Consider the following 18,465-nt stretch of genomic DNA (forward strand, 5'->3'; position numbering starts at 1 on the left):
GAACCAGTTTTCCTGGTTTTTGATACTGATGCTATTTATTTTTCCTGCAGTGGCAAGGAGGAGAATTGGATGACTTAATGGATCTGTTTCATCTCCATTTTCTCAGCCATTATTAATTCAGTATAATAAAGCATTTTGTGGGGGGTTTTGTTAAAAACAATTTAAAATGGCTAATAATCCCTGTAGACGAGCGCTTCATTGCTCGTGGTACAAATTCGCTGGAGACCACTCTTTCACACGCCAGTGCCCTTTTATTTCCCAGTATTTTCCCACCACCGTGTATATACAGCTATATACAATTCAACACCAGTCAGGTAGCCCCTTAGGGAACAGCTTGCTCTTACAGCAGCTGGGAACAACAGGCCCTCACTTTCCTGTTCCTCCCTCCTACTTCCTTCCTGCTAGCTTTATAGGCCTTCCTCTCAGCAGGCTCACAGGTGATTGCTCTCAGGCTCCTTTAATGAGCCACACTCTGCCAGCTCCAGCCAGTTCCCCGTGATGGGAGCTATACTAGCAGGTTCTGAGCTAACAGGGGCTGGTTCAGTGCCTCTTAAGCCAGCACCCTGTTACAATCCCTGAAGACAAGATATTCCTTATGATTTGGGGTTATCCAAAAATCTCCTTCAGTTTGTTGAATGATGAAAGGCACCTGCTCTTGCCATACCAACATCTTTCTATCTAAATATGGGAACTATTTAAGGAGACAGTGAGGCTTGCCCAGGTAGCCTTTGAGAACACGGGATATGTTTTAGATTATCACTGTTTCATGATGGCATCCTGAAAGCCAAATTATGTACAGTAATTAAGGTGTAATTTAATACAACCAATCAAATATTCTTTAGTCAAAACTTATATGAGAGAATGTTTTTGTTATAAACTCCCAGTTTGTGCCTGAGGTATACTGGACTCGCATTGACTTCAATGGGGTTTGGATAAAGAACCTATAAGCTAGTTAAAAGGCAAGTGTTCCTGTCTAATAATGGGTGGGTGTACTGGTAGGGTTGTTTGTGTGTTTCTCAGATAAGCAGGAAAAAGAAGATACATGGGTATTTTCCCACTAAGACTTTTTTCTTCAGGATTCTCAGTTACAGACCAAAACAAACATGGAGCTGTTTATTTTCAGTTTTGTAATAAAAAGATACATTATTTTCATTACTTGGATGCCCAGAACATACATTAAACATTAATTTATTTAAGAAAGTTTCATTATATTATTGCATATGCTTCGGTCTGGTGCTCAGAAAAGTCTATAGCTTAACATACTAGTTTCTTTACAAAGTTTAAAAATATATATATTGTACTGTGCTTTACTTTCTGGAGGTGTTTATCTAGAATTCCAATGTATTGGTGAGTATATTTTGGTTTGGAGTGTAAGCAATATGCTGTAATTCTTGTAATAGATTAATTCCAATTAGAGGTTTTAGTTAAATTGGATCCAACATGCTTCATTTTATAGTCAAATAAGAGGTACAAAACATGAGTGTTTTATCTGATATGTGCAAAGACTTGTTCCTCTTGCTATCTTTACTTCCTTTTAGAATTCCTCTTGTAATTGTGGCCAAACAGCTTTTTTAAATCTTTAGGCAAAGCTTTTCAAAAGTGACAATTGATTTTGGGTGCCCATCTTGAATTAATTTAAAGGGGCCTGCTTTTCAGAGGGTGGATATTTTGGCATTTTTGAAAATCAGGCCTTTTCAGATATTTCAAATTGGGCACCCAAAAATTTGAGGCAAAATGACTCATTGGACTTTCCTCCAATGGTACCATATATTGATCACAATGGTCTATGGCTAGTTCTTTCTCCCATGTCCTTTATACCGCTGCAATCAGGTAAAGGAGCAAAAGTTAAGATTTGCCTGAATATTTAAAAAAAAAAAGTTAAATTCACTAAGCAGATGAGCACTTTTATACCATACCTTTTTATAAACACAATTAAATCAGGTTCATTTATTTTGCTCCATCCTACATCTAGTCAACATAGCTTGGTACTTGTCTTAATTAAACTATAATACAAATGTTAAAACAACAAAACACTATTGGGTTTTACAAACCGGCATATAACATAATAGTTTGTGGTAAGGATTTAGTCTGCAGTGGCTTGCTTGTTTCAGATTTTTAAAGCTCTACTAAAACCAGTATTCAGACACAAAGATGTGCACGTTGACAACGTTACGATGAGAGACAATCCCGTTCACCACATAGTTCATCTCCAGTTTCAGAATGGCATGGAAAGGTCCAACAATGGGCTTCACCTGACGAACTACACCTGTGGCAAAAAACAAAAATAAGCAATGAAGATTAATACAGTGAAATCAAATGTTTTCTGATTAGCTGTAACTATATGGGGTTTGTGAATACTTTTGATTAACAATTACATTTACAGAATGTTGGTCTGGTTTGCAAACATACAAAAAAGGGCTATATCTGCAATGATTATTCCCCTTTCATATTTTGACCAGCTCCTATTTTCAGTACATTTACTAGAACACTGACAATGGAAGAAACACTGAATACTCCTCAGTCACCAATATTTTCTTCCACATTTTGCCCAATCTATGCAAACTATTTTTCTAAAAATAGACGATAAGACATTGATTTGTTTAAGTAAAGCAAGATGCAGATTATACTGGAGAATGTACACAGACATGGATACATATAACAGAACACCAAGAATGAACTTTCCACTCTATTTCGGACAGGAGAGATTACAAGGAACACTAATTAGTACCTGATAATAAGCACTTCTCACATACACATCAATCACCACCAATTTGTGAATTATAGTGGGCCAAATTATTATAAACAATCCCACTGAAAGCAGTAGGATCATGACTGGAGGGAGGTAAGTATGCAAGGTGAGTAAGGACTGTGGCTATCAGAATCTGGCCCAGTGGTATTTGAAACATGTCGTTTAATTTAAAAAACTAATCTGTATTGTTACTGCTGATCACATTTTAAATACATCACTTTCACATTACCTCATCTGCACTGGGACATATGATGAACAAATAAAATCAGGGGTTCTCAAACTGGGGGTCAGGACCCCTCAGAGGTCATGAGGTTATTACATGGGGGGTTGCGAGCTGTCAGCCTCCACACCAAAGCCCCTTTGCCTCCAGCATTTATCATGGTGTTAAATATATAAAAAAGTGTGTTTAATGTATAAGGGGGGTTGCACTCAGAGCCTTGCTGTGTGAAAGGGATCACCAGTACAAAAGTGTGAGAACCCCTGAATAAAATGATAGTGGAGCAATTAGTTATACTTTTTAAGACCTAATCTTGCAATTTGTTCTGCATAGTCAGATGCCTGCAGCCAAACAGAATAGCTGCAGGAAGGCCCTGATCCTGCCCCATTAAAGTCATTGGGACCTTTGCCTAAGTCATTATTACATAGGGTTTGCTTCCATGAACTATTTTATTCTCCATATTAAACACATCATGCAGCTACTGTATTATTAGTATGTGGAAGTTTAAAGTGGTCAAAGACATAAAAATCCAAAGCTAACTGATAGACATCAGGAATTTGGTATAGAATCCCCGTTTCAAATACTTGATTCTGACAGCTGATGTGCTACAGTGGCATTTGATTTGGTAGGAAATATATAGTTTGAGTGGATTATTTTAGATGTATTCCTTCTAGATCTTAAGAGTTATGTTTCAAAGCATATAGCACAACGTCTTTATGGAATTCCAAAAGAATTCTTACAGCAGTTCCCTAAGAACACATTGGCTTAAGATCTGATGGTGGAGATAAACGTTTGCTTATGTAGGCTGTCAGCACCTTTTTTCTAGTGCAGTGATGACATTACAGCTCTGTCCTGTTTAAATACTGACTAATATCTTCAGCATGTAGTAAAATAGCAAACTTTTCACCACATTCATTTTGCTTGCCATATTTAATGAATACACTTCTTTTAAAGCATCCTTTCCCCCTACAATTTTTTTTTTTTTTTTAGTTTTCTTGGCCAGCATCCTGCACCTTGTAAAATTGACTTGTGGTGGCAAGGGCTGTGTAGGGGCGGGGGGAGGGGGGAAATAGCTCTGGAATTCCCCTTCTTGTATGGTAGGAAGTGTTTTAATAATACTACATGACATTATTGTGGAAATCATCTTCCATCTCAATTATGGGAATTTGCACTATGGAATCCAATCAATAACATGTAATATTTAACCCACTTAATTTCTTTCTTGTTCTTTAGTAACGTTCAGATGGTAAGGGCAGATGTTCCTATTTAGTAATCCTTTTAATATTTTTAGTCTCACCTTTCTTATTAATCCATTCACTCTAAAAGTCAGATTGCACACCGCAACCTATGTAGTCATGCAATCATGTCTAAGATGGTTGATGCTACGGTACAGAACTTATGAGCATTATGGCTATTGTCTGGCTATGACGAAAGAATGACAGGCGACATTAGATATGGGTTTAATCAGGCTGCAACTTTATTATTAGATGTCTGAGACTAACCCGGCGGATAAAATGTGCAGTGCAGGTGAAAACCCCCACAATTCACTGGGGATGGGGGGTGAGTGCTTTTTTCAGCCCCTCCTGCCCCTTTCCGTTCATGTCCCTCCAGCAGATCAACTGCTGAGCACCTCCAATTCCAGGCAATTCTGGAGGTAGGGGGGCTTCCACCAGCTCCCCACCTTTTCATCCAGGTCCCTCCAGCAGTTCCTTTGCTGGGACCACGCCCCTTTGTAGGAGGGGTCAGGGTGGACTATAATGCTGGGGGGTGGGGTTGGCTCCCCAATGTACCAATCAGAGGAGTCTCCAACTGCCCCCAGCTTGCTCAATTACCAAGCACCTCTCCTTAATTCCTTTTCCAAGCCTTTAATCCATTTGGGATTTTTTGTGCCTTAATTTATGGAGTACCTGCACTGAACATCCGCTATACACTTAAATAAAGAGTTGCAACATATGGCCTACTGCCCGTCATGCTGTGCATGAACAGAGCCCACCTGAACCTGCTGCGAGGAAGGCGAACCGGCACTTGGCCAATATGGTGGTAAAGGAAAAATTCCTTCCCAGCCCCACTTAGTGGGGTGGCTAATGTAATGCCCACAGCAGATACAACTAATCACCTGGCATATCTGTGACCTAAATAGGGAGGGATGGTGGGTGCTGCCCAGCCTGTTCTGAGTGAATGAGGGGAGGGGCCAAATCCAGGCTGACCTTTTAAAACCCCCATTCCTAGGTGGTGAGTCACCCACCACGCTGACTGCTTTTCCAGCAGTTTTACATCCCCCCCCCACCTCCTCCTCCAAGCCAGAAAGCATTGCCTTCTTCTCCCGGCCAGCCAGACAACTCCCCTCCCTCTTCACCCCCTCTCCCTCCGCTTAAAGTGCAGGGCGGTATGATCGTAGCCAAATGCCATTACATTTCACCCTTGTCTCTTCTGATTCATTCAAATAAGTGCTTACTAAAAGACAGATGAAATTTAAGTTTGTTTTCAGAAGCAGCTGATAGAGGGAAAGAACAAAGGCACAGTGTACAATTTGACAGCTGTGGTATAGTTATTTTGCTGCTGCTTTAAAATCAAGACTAATCATGGGCCAAAGAGTAAATACTGTTCATATGAAATAGTTATGTACAGAAAATTGAAGTGTAATGTTTTTGTTAAGACTGGCTGTGGTAAAAATATGTGGAATGTGGCATATCCTATATTCTTTCAATTTTTTTTGTTTTTATCTATTTAGACTTGTATACAAAATAAAAAGGGAGTGCCCCTGCAATAAATTGCAAAACAGAAATAAAATTAAAAAGCCAGCAGAACACAAATCTCCTCTCCTCCAGCAACTATGTAGGAGGACCTGCTTGGACAGGCTTCCTTACAGGTGGTATATATAGGTGAAGCTGAACTCTCTCTAAGTCTGATTTCTGGATAAGCTTCCCTGCTGTCCTACAGGAGGGTTTTATGATGTGTGAAAGAAATGAACTGGAAAATGATCCATTGGACAAACACATGCAGTAGGAACACCTAGTGTACAATAATCAGTAACCTTTGCTCATCAAGCATTTCCATTTCTCCCTTTTGATAACAAGCAATACAGAGAACAATTGATCCTTTTCCTCTGACAAGCACAGATGAAAACCATACACCAGAGCTGCTGAAAAGCTTGTAATGTGGCCTTATAGGCCAAAGGCTATTCAGTTATCTAGATTCCAGTAAATCTGCTACAGTTGTCCTGGAAGCTGTTTTGAGAAATTATTGCAGATTATGTGCCATAATTAGTCATCAGTTTTTAAGAAGGGTCTGATCCTCCAAGGCCTTGCTCTTTCTGCAGTCATTTATGTGCACAAAGTGCTACCCCCACCAGAATTCTCTCCTTGCCTTCACAATGATTGCAGTGCTTTACACCCACTTTGCACAGGGGTAGGTGACTACACAAGGGGCAAAGTGCTTGAGAATCATGCCCAGTATATTTAATACACACATTTGGTTATTAGTATCAATCACAGTTTCAAAAGCTTTCATCGGGAAGCCCATCCTAATATGCCACATGTAGTACTTATGACTGCTTTTAAATGAAGCAGATTTATCAGTCACTGCAGCATTTGCACAAACATGTTGTTTCACTATGCATTTTGGCAGACCAAAGGTAGAGTTCAGCTTTGTGGTCTGGCTCCTTTCAGCATTTTTAGTTGAATATTAATATTAAGTACAAAAACATACTTTACAGTAACAGGAAGGTTACAATTTTGAACATACACAAGAGTCAAGAATTGCAGGAATAAAGCAGCCAGTTTCTGATCTCACTTACACCAGTAATACAGTAGTTCTGGTGATTGCAATGGATGATCTACAGCCCCCACCCCCGTCCCTGAAATACAGAAGTATGCTATATAAATCAGAGTTAAACAGCTAGCTCAATTTACTCGAGTGCAAGTCAATTTGCATAGCTCTGAGTATTATCATTCTCACTCTTGTAAGGTTGCAAATCCTCCAGGATTGTCCTGGAGTCCCCAGGAATTAAAGATTAATCTTTAATTAAAGATAATGTCATGTGATGAAGCCTCCAAGAATACGTCCAACCAAAATTAGCCATCCTAGCACCCACATGCGGAATTGAGGCGCACACATTCAAATATTACAGTCACCGCTGATTAGATTCAAATATTACAGTCAGTGCTGACTTTCCTTGGTTGTATCCTGTGCATATCTCTGATATTTCTAAGGAAACAGCTGCACCCTGATGATTCCCATTAGTATATGATCTCACATGATGCTATGAATTATGAGAATGCTATGTGAGCTAGCTGCAAGTGATGCTCCATTTGCCTCTGATGTTAGGGTCACAAAGCACACGTGAATGGTGACTCCACTTGCAGCTGATTGAGGACAAGTTGTTCCCTGTGTGATTTTTTTGTATACAGTTGCTCTGTACTTGGGAGACAGACCTGTCCTAGCTTACAGACAGCCCCCCAACCTGAAGCAAATACTCTCCAGCAACCACAGACCACACAACAAAAACACTAACCCAGGAACCTATCCGTGCAACAAAGCCCGATGCCAACTCTGTCCACATATCTATTCAAGTGACATCATCATAGGACCTAATCACATCAGCCACGCCATCAGGGGCTCGTTCACCTGCACATGTAATATCTCACAATGTGATATATGCCAGCAATGCCCCTCTGCCATGTACATTGGCCAAACTGGACAGTCTCTAAGCAAAAGAATAAATGGACACAAATCTGACATCAGGAATCATAACATTCAAAAAACAGTAGGAGAACACTTCAATCTCTCTGGTCACTCAGTAACAGACTTAAAGGTGGCAATCTTGCAACAGAAAAGCTTCAAAAACAGACTCCAATGAGAAACTGCTGAACTTGAATTAATATGCAAACTAGATACCATCAATTTAGGCTTGAATAGAGACTGGGAATGGCTGAGCCATTAAACACATTGAATCTATTTCTCCATGTTAAGTATCCTCACACCTTTTTGTCAAACTGTCTGAAATGGTTATCACTACAAAAGTTTTTTTTCTCCTGCTGATAATAGCTCATCTTAATTAATTAGCCTCTTAGAGTTGGTAGGGCAACTCCCACCTTTTCATGTTCTCTGTATGTGTATATATCTCTCCTTACCATATGTTCCATTCTATGCATCCGATGAAGTGGGCTGTAGTCCACGAAAGCTTATGCTCAAATAAATTTGTTAGTCTCTAAGGTGCCACAAGTACTCCTGTTCTTTTTGCGGATACAGACTAACACAGCTGCTACTCTGAAACTTGTCTTGAGCTGACATTCCATTTTACTTGGAGTAGTTGAAAGAGCCATGCCCAAATGTAATTTGGCCATGACTTTTCCTAGCATTAAACTTTTAAATCCATGCTAGAGAGTGTTATCATAATTCTTCTGGTATCATCATTCCACAAACTTCTGTTGGTTCTTTTCAGTATCTAACATTTGTATATTACTGTAACTTTCATCTACAAATATTTCCAAGCACTTTACAAACTACACATACACTAAAACAGGGGTCGGCAACCTTTCAGAAGTGCTGTGCCGAGTCTTCATTTATTCACTCTACTTTAAGGTTTCGCGTGCCAGTAATACATTTTAACGTTTTTAGAAGGTCTCTTTCTATAAGTTTATAATATATAACTAAACTATTGTTGTTGTATGTAAAGTAAATAAGGTTTTAAAAATGTTTAAGAAGCTTCATTTAAAATTCAATTAAAATGCAGAGCCCCTTGGACCGGTGGCCAGGACCCGGGCAGTGTGAGTGCCACTGAAAATCAGCTCATGTGCCACATTCAGTACAGGTGCCATAGGTTGCCTACACCTGTACTAGAAACAGATCCTATACTGCTGAAATGCAGCCCGAAAAGTTGGCTGGAAACTAGAATTCCTTTTCTGCAGGAAATCCCAAAGTGTAACTTCCCTCTCCCCTTCCCATCCCCTCAAAAAATAAATAAACAAACAAACAATAAAACCACCAAAAACGCTGCTCTGAAATAGAACAAAAAATGAAATTACAAAATGTCCCCTGGGATGGGAATTCCAAAATTTTATTTAGAAAAAAAGAAATCAAGACATTTCCTTTTGACCTTTTCAAATGTTTCTGAGGCTCCCCGAGATGGCTAGAGCCCTTGCAGCCTGCCAGGTGGGAAACTGGACAGCTTGGGTTTCCTATTAGTTGGTTCCTGAGGAGCCAGGAACCCTGGAACTGTGTATTTCAAAGCAGACTGCCTGGTGGGCTGCCCCAGTGCCAAGGACCCTAGGGGAATAAGTCTCAGAGCCCAGGTCATCTGACACAGGCTTGCGCTGCAGGGCTATAAAATTGCAGTGTGGATGTTTTGGCCCCTCCCCGCTCATGGGGTTTCAAAACCCAGACTCCAGCCCAAGCCTGAAGGTCTACACTGCAATTTTGTAGCCCCAGAGTCCAAGCCCCATGAACCTGGGTCAGCTGACCAGGGCCAGCCATTGCTGTGTGGCAGGTATTTTGTCACAGTGTAGACATACTCTGCAGGACCTGAATTTGAGATATCCCATCTGGCAGGCTGCCCCAGAGCATGGGAGGCTAGGGGTATATCTACACAGCAGCTGAGAGCCAGCCTCCCAACCCGGGTAGACAGGCTTGCACTAGCCGGGCTCAAGCCAGCGCACTAAAAATAGCAGTGTGGAACTTGTGGCTTGGACTTTCAAGCCCACCTGGGCCCCTAGACTTGAGATTCTGAGCTCCAGCCTGAGCCACAATGTCCAGCTGCCTAGCCCCCAGGGTACGTTTACACTGCAGTGGGGAGCTTGGCACCTACCTGACACCGTAATTATCACCTTGAAAAGCATCGAGCTTTAAGAGCAAGAATTGAATTTTTTAATAATTTCAAAACCATTTCTTTTCTCCTAAATGCAATATCAGAAACAGCTGACTGATTTGTGCTGAAACGTTACCAAAAAATAAAAATTCATCCTAAAACAGAAAGAAGCATGGGGAATTTCAGCTTGAATGGTTTAAGTCTGGCAAAATCATGAGCAACTGAAAACATGGGTTTATAATAGTAAGTGTTGGGCAACTTTAAATAGAGGCACCACTGTCAGCTCTGCCTTAATTCTATATTTTTGACAACTTTTATTTTTAAGTATATTTACTTAAGTACTCTCCCCTTCTCTGCCACATCTATTTCTGTATACTTTTATAGACACAGTGGCCAAAATTTTCAAAACTAGAAGTAACATTTTCAGAAGGGCCTAACTGATTTAAGAGTCTAAGTTTCATAGATTTTCAATTAGATTTAGGCTTCTAAGTAATTAAGTCACTTTTTAAAATGGGACTTAGGCACTTTTGAAAATTATATCCTAAATGCCTTAAGTTGGCTCCTAAATCCTTATTTATGCTTCTAAATAAGTTGCCTGATTTGGGTGCTCCACACTTTTGAAAATTAGGGCACTTTTAAATGCACCAAAATAAGGATTTTAGAGTCTAACTTTAGGCTCCCAGTTTTGAAAATCTTGGCCAGTACTTCAAAAGTGTACCTAACGATTGCAGATATTTATGGCCCAGTTATATTTCTGTGAACAAATTCTACATTAGCATACAATCCATGTTAATATATTCAGCTATGTACCTAATCCTCTAAACCTGTTACATCCAGTGAAATATTCAAAATATACCATTAAACAAGAACGAAGGCCTAATTCACAATGCTGTAAGGGTATTATACTATAAAGTAAATGGGAATCTATTTCAGTGTTTTGAATTTTGATTAGTGAGTTGTTGGAGTCATTTAACCATATTTATGTTTGTCACATGTGGCAGTTCAAGGATTAATGCTATTAATGCAGAGGTGGGCAAACTATGGCCCGTGGGCCACATCCGGCCCACGGGACCCTCCTGCACAGCCCCTGCACTCCTGGCCTGAGAGACTAGCCCCCGGCCTCTCCCCTGCTGTTCTCTCTTCTCCGCAGCCTCAGTTCATTGCGCTGCCGGCACAATGCTCTGGGCTCTGTGAGCTTTTGCCGGGCAGCGCAGCCGCAGAGACGCGGCCTGACCCGGTGCTCTGTGCTGCGCGGTGGTGTGGCTGGCTCTAGCCGGGCGGCGTGGCTGCCTATCCTGGTGCTCTGGGCGACGCGGCTGTAGCACCACCAGCCACCGGTGCTCCAGGCAGGGAGGAGCGGGGGTTGGATAGAGGGCAGGGGAGTTCAGGTGGAGGTCAGGGGGTGGGGGTGTGGATAGGGGTCGGGCGTTCAGAGGGTGGGGAACAGTGGGGGTTGAATGGGCACCAGGGTCCTGGGGGGGCAGTCAGGAAGGAGAGGGGAGGGTTGGATGGGGCAGCAGGGGACAGTCAAGGGCAGAGGTTCTGGGGGCAGTCAGGGAGACGGGTGGTTGGATGGGGCAGGAGTCCTGCGGGGGCAGTCAGGAATGAGAGGAGAGGTTGGATGGGGCGGTGGGGGGCAGTCGGAGTGGAGGGTCTGGGGGCCATCAGGGGACAGGGACAGGTGGATAGGGCAGTATAGCGGGGCATGACAGGAGCCTTATCATTATTGTCACAAATAATTCAAGGGCAATGTAGCTAAATTCCATTAAAATGGTGAGGAAAAATTAAAAGGATCATTTAGCCTTTGAATGATGGAAAAACCTTAAGTAATAAGAACATAAGAACAGCTGTACTGGGTCAGACCAAAGGTCTATCCAGCCCAGTAGCCTGTCTACCAACAGTGGCCAATGCCAGGTGCCCCAGAGGGAGTGAACCTAACAGGTAATGATCAAGTGATCTCTCTCCTGCCATCCATCTCCACCCTCTGACAAACAGAGGCTAGGGACACCATTCCTTACCCATCCTGGCTAATAGCCATTAATGGATTTAACATCCATGAATTTGTCTAGTTCTCTTTTAAACCCTGTTATAGTCCTAGCCTTCACAACCTTCGTAGGCAAGGAATTCCACAGGTTGTGCACTGTGTGAAGAACTTCCTTTTATTTGTTTTAAACCTGCTGCCCATTAATTTTATTTGGTGGCCCCCTAGTTCTTATATTATGGGAACAAGTAAATAACTTTTCCTTATTCACTTTCTCCACATCACTCATGATTTTATATACCTCTATCATATCACGCCTTAGTCTCCTCTTTTCCAAGCTGACAAGACCTATCTTCTTTAATCTCTTCTTATATGGGACCCGTTCCAAACCCCTAATCACTTTAGTTGCCCTTTTCTGAACTTCTTCTAATGCCAGTAGATTTTTTTTTGAGATGAGGCGACCACATCTGCATGCAGTATTTGAGATGTGGGCATACCACAGATTTATGTAAGGCCAATAAGATATTCACCATCTTATTCTCTATCCCTTTTTTAATGATTCCTAATATCCTGTTTGCTTTTTTGACTGCCACTGCACACTGTCCCTATCCACGATGACTCCAAGATCTTTTTCCTGATTAGTTGTAGCTAAATTAGCCCCCATCATATTGTATGTATACTTGGGGTTATTTTTCCCAATGTGCATTACTTTACATTTATCCACATTAAATTTCATTTGCCATTTTGTTGCCCAATCACTTAGTTTTGTTAGATCTTTATGAAGTTCTTCACAGTCTGCTTTGGTCTTAACTATCTTGAGCAGTTTAGTATCATCTGCAAACTTTGCTACCTCACTGTTTACCCCTTTCTCCAGATCATTTATGAATAAGTCAAATAGGATTGGTCCTAGGACTCACCCTTGGGGAACACCACTAGTTACCCCTCTCCATTCTGAAAATTTAGCATTTATTCCTACCTTTTGTTCCCTGTCTTTTAACCAGTTCTCAGTCCATGAAAGGATCTTCCCTCTTATTCCATGACAACTTAATTTACGTAAGAGCCTTTCGTGAGGGACCTTGTCAAAGGCTTTCTGGAAATCTAAGTACACTGTTTCCACTGGATTCCCCTTGTCCACATGTTTGTTGACCCCTTCAAAGAACTCTAATAGATTAGTAAGACATGATTAGACTTACCAGTCTGTAATTGCCGGGATCACCTCTAGAGCCCTTTTAAAATATTGGCGTTACATTAGCTATCTTCCAGTCATTGGGTACAGAAGCCAATTTAAAGTACAGATTACAAACCATAGTTACAGTTTCAGCAGAGCAGCAGTTAGTCTAGTCTGTAAAAAAAAAAAAAAAAAACTAGAAAACTTAAAAGACTAACAAATTTTTTTTTAAGCTGAGCTTCGTGAGCTAAAGCTAAACTTCACGGGATGCAGAAAATGACACACACACACACAGAGATATTATATACAGAGAACATGGAAAGGTGGAAATATGCATACCAACAGGCAGAGTAAGTCAAATTGATGAGATATGAGCTATGCAGGGAAAAAAAAAAAACTTTGATAGTTATATAATGATGGCCCATAGAAGGTGTGAGGAGAACTTAACATAGGGAAATAGATTCAATTGGTGTAATGACCTAACCATAGTTAGTAGTTCCACAGTTTCACATTTGAGTTCTTTCAGAACTCTTGGGTGACTGCCATCTGGTCCCGGTGACTTGTTACTGTTAAGTTTATCAATTAATTCCAAAAACTCCTCTAGTGACACCTCAATCTGTGACAATTCCTCAGATTTGTCACCTAAAAAATCTGGCTCAGGTTTGGAAATCTCCCTAACATCCTCAGCCGTGAAGACTGAAGCAAAGAATTAATTTAGTTTCTCCGCAATGATTTTATCATCTTTAAGTGCTCCTTTTGTATCTCGATCAGTAGCTCTTTGGAGACAGCAGACATAAGTATCTGGGAATTGCCTGTATTCTGACAGCTAGATTGTACCTGTAGGCACAGTTGTGAGCAAGGAGTAGACTTGGGAAACAGAGACTTCCTTCTGAGGCACAATTCCCTCCATGATTTCTCCTTACTCTGGGGCACCAGCTGCCTCAAGGAAGCCTTTCTGGGTGTGGTATGGATGGGGCCATAATACCACACCCCATACGTGACAGGTTTACTATGGATGTAGGAACTCTGCATCTTTCTGTTGACCGAATACACTGAGATATGCCATCCCACAGCATCTCTGTAAGCATTATAATACTTCCAGAAATTGTTAAGAAGTTGATGCACCCTCATTCCCATCTCATCATGGTTCACGTCCCTAAGCACCATTAATGAATCCTAAGTAATGATGGTGACAAACAATTAAAGCACTCACAATCATTACAGTGACATAATGAAACTTTGCGCGCACACACACACACACACACACACACACTAACTTACTTACTTAGTCACTTACTTACTTTTGGGCAGAAACAATGTGGAAAATTTTAGCCAAGAATGTGCATGTGTGAATAGGGAGCTTAACTATTTAGCAACTTTAACTGTAGAGTTTGTTGCTAGATGAATATTGTATACTTCCTGAAATACTGAATCAGATAAGAGAGAACTTTTTCTTATATTACCTCAACATGGCCTCTTTCAGTCAAACTATACATATCTGAATGCATAGCTCACTCTTCGTTATAAGCAATTAGGCAGTAACTAGTTTCAGCCCATAACTAGAAATATGTATGTAAGTTTTGTGGTTTGAGAGAGCCCAGCAATGAAGGGTAAGATGCAGTCCATCATCCTTAGCTTGATCCAGAGAAGCATCTATTTGGGGCTGTTCTTTCTCCTCAAACTCCCACTTACTGGAGTGATCCCATCAATTCTCTGCTTTTCTGAGATAACCACCATTGCAGTTTATTTCCCTGGTCCTAAACATCTTGATCTGATATTTGTATAGTTTGATTAAAGTTCTATTTATAAAGAGTTTATAAATGATTAATCAATTGTAATAGATTGCTAAAGAGTCAAACTGGACAATAAGTTGCTTCTAACCATGGATAGCAACTTCCACTGACATCTCTGTAACTATGTAAAACACATACTACTCCTGTCTGTAACATGCTTATGACTTCTAGTAATCATTTATTAACCCTTTATAAATCATTTATAAATTAAACTTAGGGTGACCAGACAGCAAATGTGAAAAATCAGGACAGAGGTGGGGGTAACAGGAGCCTATATAAGAAAAAGACCCAAAAATCAGGACTGTCCCTATAAAATCAGGACACCTGGTCACCCTAATGAAACTTTATGTAAAGTCTGACCAAATAAACAATTAAATCTAAGCTCTTCAGATTGCAATAGAACAAGTCTATGAAGTTTTCAAAATGGGTTATAAATTCTGATAAATTTAGAATTAATGAGTTTTAGTTGCAAGGAATTCACATTCTTGATTCATAAGTAAACTACATTAGAAATGCCATGCTCAGGGATATTCTCAATTAAAAATGAATCTTACTTTACTAAATGACCATGTTTGATGGTTGAAAAATTTGGGATGCAATTTATTATAAATGCAATACTTCAACTGTTCATCAAAAATTAATTTTATTAACACTTGTGAGCTTTAGAAAGCTTTTGATTGAATAGAAGGACCTGTAGTTTTTTACTATACACAGGCTTCATGAAACTTATAAGTTTTTGGCCAGAAACAAATGATAAATATTTTCAAAGTTATTATCTGTCATATTAGATCATATAGCTTAGGTATTGTGAAAGAGTTAAAAGCAACCTTGGCTTCTAGTGAGGTTTGGCTTGTTTATGAATACTGTGATCTTTATTAAGGGTACCCAATAAATTCAGAAAGATGTGCTCTTATCTTGGTTTTGGCAAACTCAAAGTGCTTTTAGACCTTGGGTTTGCCTTGGGGCCAAAACTTTGCGAAGGGTTTCCAAACTGACAACATAGTGAGATTACACATGCATAAACTGCACTAACCGTACTTGCACTATCCTCAGAGAAACAAACTATTTTCCACCATTTTCATCTTTCATTTTTTCAGTCCTAAGCTTCAGAGAATTTTATCTGGGTTAAGTAGTTTTAGTTTTTCAGCTGTCACAAAAAGATAGGGAAAATGTCAAGGCTGAATGTTAAAATAAGCAAGTCTAAATGATATATACCAGATATCCCCGTGGGTAGGCAAAACAATCCCTTGTTTAACTCACAATGTCTGTTTATTTACATCTATCGTTTTTTATTAGTCCCAGTCACGATAGTCCTTAACGTGTGTGCAATTACCAGTTTTGTGTATGTCATTTGGGTGCACATTTATTAACATTTGGACCCTCCCAGTCCCATTGCCACATAATTCAGCTTCAGTCAAGCTCCAATACAATAGCATATCCATGTCACCAAGGCAATTAATTATTGTAACCTTAAGCATTTCTTGGCTGTGAGCCACATTATGGCACACAGCAGGACATGACTGTGTGATTCAATTTACCAAGAAAGAGAAAGCACCTAATCCTGAGGATTTGGTGTGAAAGCCCTTACACAGCTAGTCAGTCATCACCTGGGGATGACGGCTGTGTTGTTATTGTTAGCAGAATTTCTGAAGAATGAAGTTTTCTGAGTCATAATGCATGCTAATCCCCGACCAAATTCACAGAATAAGACTAAAGGAAGGGGTCAGTACACCACATTTAACCCCTTTAAATATAATGATTTCTTTTAAGTGAGCCATTGCATCCATGCATCATGCTGGGAAAGATTTATGATTTGGCTTGAGTCTATTATTTTCTGTGTGCAGTTCTCATGAAGTGCAGAAACCGCTGCAGGAATCAGATCATAGGAGCAGATGTACAAACTCAGTAGTAGCAGCACAATCATTAATAATAAAAATTCTTTGTACTTTGAGATCCTGTGCTGAAAAGCACCCTAAGTGCTTTTGCAAACAGGACCAAAGTGCCTCCGAATACTGAATTCACACTGTGAGTCAGTGGCAATACTAGATTCTGATATCACTTCCGCAGGTGTAATTCTATTGATTTATTCAGGTGTAAATAAGAGCAGAATCAGCATTCTGCTGGTGTATATTTTTCTAATGTGTGAGGCTCCAGGTATGGCCATGCTTCCTCATATACATAATCTGGAGCACCACACATCAGTATATTGTTTAAAAGTTAATAGAACATATCATACTATTTGTCTACATACATAATTTGATCCAGTGACCGACAGCAGTGGTGAAAGCTCCTATGCTCAGTATCAGTTCCCTGAGACATTCAGTTTTCCCCAAGTAGGCAGGCTTTTGAATTCCCATTGCAATTCACAGATCTTCAACAGTAAGATTGATTTGTTTGTTGGTTTTATGAAAACTTTAACAGAGGATGACATGTGTTAATGTTTTTGAGGTGTGTTACATCTTCTATGTGAGGGATGGAGAGAGACATAGATCAATGAAGAATGTTCCATTAACTAGCTACTGTACAATGCACTGGGTGAAAATTGGCATCAGACAGATTATTTTGCTTGAGCAGGAAAATAATTCTTGCTAGAAAAGTGCACTCACCATTTTTCTTATATACAATGAAAATTCAGCTCCTACTAGACTTTCTTGCTCGTGTCCAGAAGAACCCTCCAACTTCACACACTTTGGGGGTGCAGGAGAAATGCTTTGACTACTGAAGCCTGGTCTACACTACGCGTTTAAACCGGTTTTAGGAGCCTAAAACCGATTTAACGCCACAACCGTCCACACTAAGAGGCCCTTTATATCGGTATAAAGGGCTCTTTAAACCGGTTTCTGTACTCCTCCCTAACGAGAGGAGTAGGGCTAATATCGGTATTAACATATCGGATTGGGGTTAGTGTGGCCGCAGATCGACGGTATTGGCCTCCGGGCGGTATCCCACAGTGCACCACTGACCGCTCCGGACAGCAATCTGAACTCGGATGCAGTGGCCAGGTAGACAGGAAAAGCCCCGCGAACTTTTGAATATTTCCTGTTTGCCCAGCGTGGAGCTCCGATCAGCATGGGTGGTGATGCAGTTAAAAATCAAAATAAAGAAAGAGCTCCAGCATGGACGATGCGGACGTGATCGCTGTAAGGGCAGGCAAATCTGTTCTATCAGCGAAAATCATTTTTTAAATATCTCCAGACAGATGCCATAGCAGGGACTCAGCGCACTGCTGCGTGGCAAGCATAATGGAAAGCCAAAGAATCAAATGGACGCTCATGGACTGGAGGACTCAAGCTATCCCACAGTTCCTGCAGTCTCTGAAAAGCATTTGCATTCTTGGCTGAGCTCCAAATGCTTCTAGGGTCAAAAACAGTGTCCGCAGTGGGTCAGGGCATAGCTAGGCAATTTACGCACCCCCCCACCAACCCCCAGAAGTGAAAGGGAAAACAATCCTGTCTTGACTCTTTTACATGTCACCCTATCTTTACTGAATGCTGCAGATAGACGCGATGGTGCAGCACTCAACAACAACATTCTTGCTCCCCCCCGCCATGGGTGGCTGATGGTGCAATATGACTGATACCCATCGTCATCATCAGCCTATTGGCACATGGGGCAGTGCAAAAGGACTGGTAACCATGCAGACTAGCATCGGTCAGGTCGATCAAGGGTGCCTGGCCCTAATTTTTCCTGGTAGATGGTACAATATGGCTGATAACCATCATCATCATAGCAACAGGGGGCTGAGCTTCATC

At 40.8% G+C, this 18,465-nt stretch overlaps 1 protein-coding gene across 1 annotated transcript in view; it reads right to left on the reverse strand.

The window, feature by feature from the left end:
- Window positions 1-1,085: 1,085 nt before the first annotated feature.
- FBLN1 (fibulin 1) overlaps window positions 1,086-18,465 on the reverse strand; it is a 102,767-nt gene continuing 85,387 nt past the window's right edge. Inside the window, exon 17 of the mRNA XM_039515983.1 lies at window positions 1,086-2,266. Coding sequence (XP_039371917.1) covers window positions 2,127-2,266 — 140 coding nt within the window. The 3' untranslated portion in view covers window positions 1,086-2,126. The remainder of the gene's footprint in view (window positions 2,267-18,465) is intronic.

Source organism: Mauremys reevesii, linkage group 1, assembly GCF_016161935.1.
Source record: "Mauremys reevesii isolate NIE-2019 linkage group 1, ASM1616193v1, whole genome shotgun sequence".
Lineage (NCBI taxonomy): Eukaryota > Metazoa > Chordata > Testudines > Geoemydidae > Mauremys > Mauremys reevesii.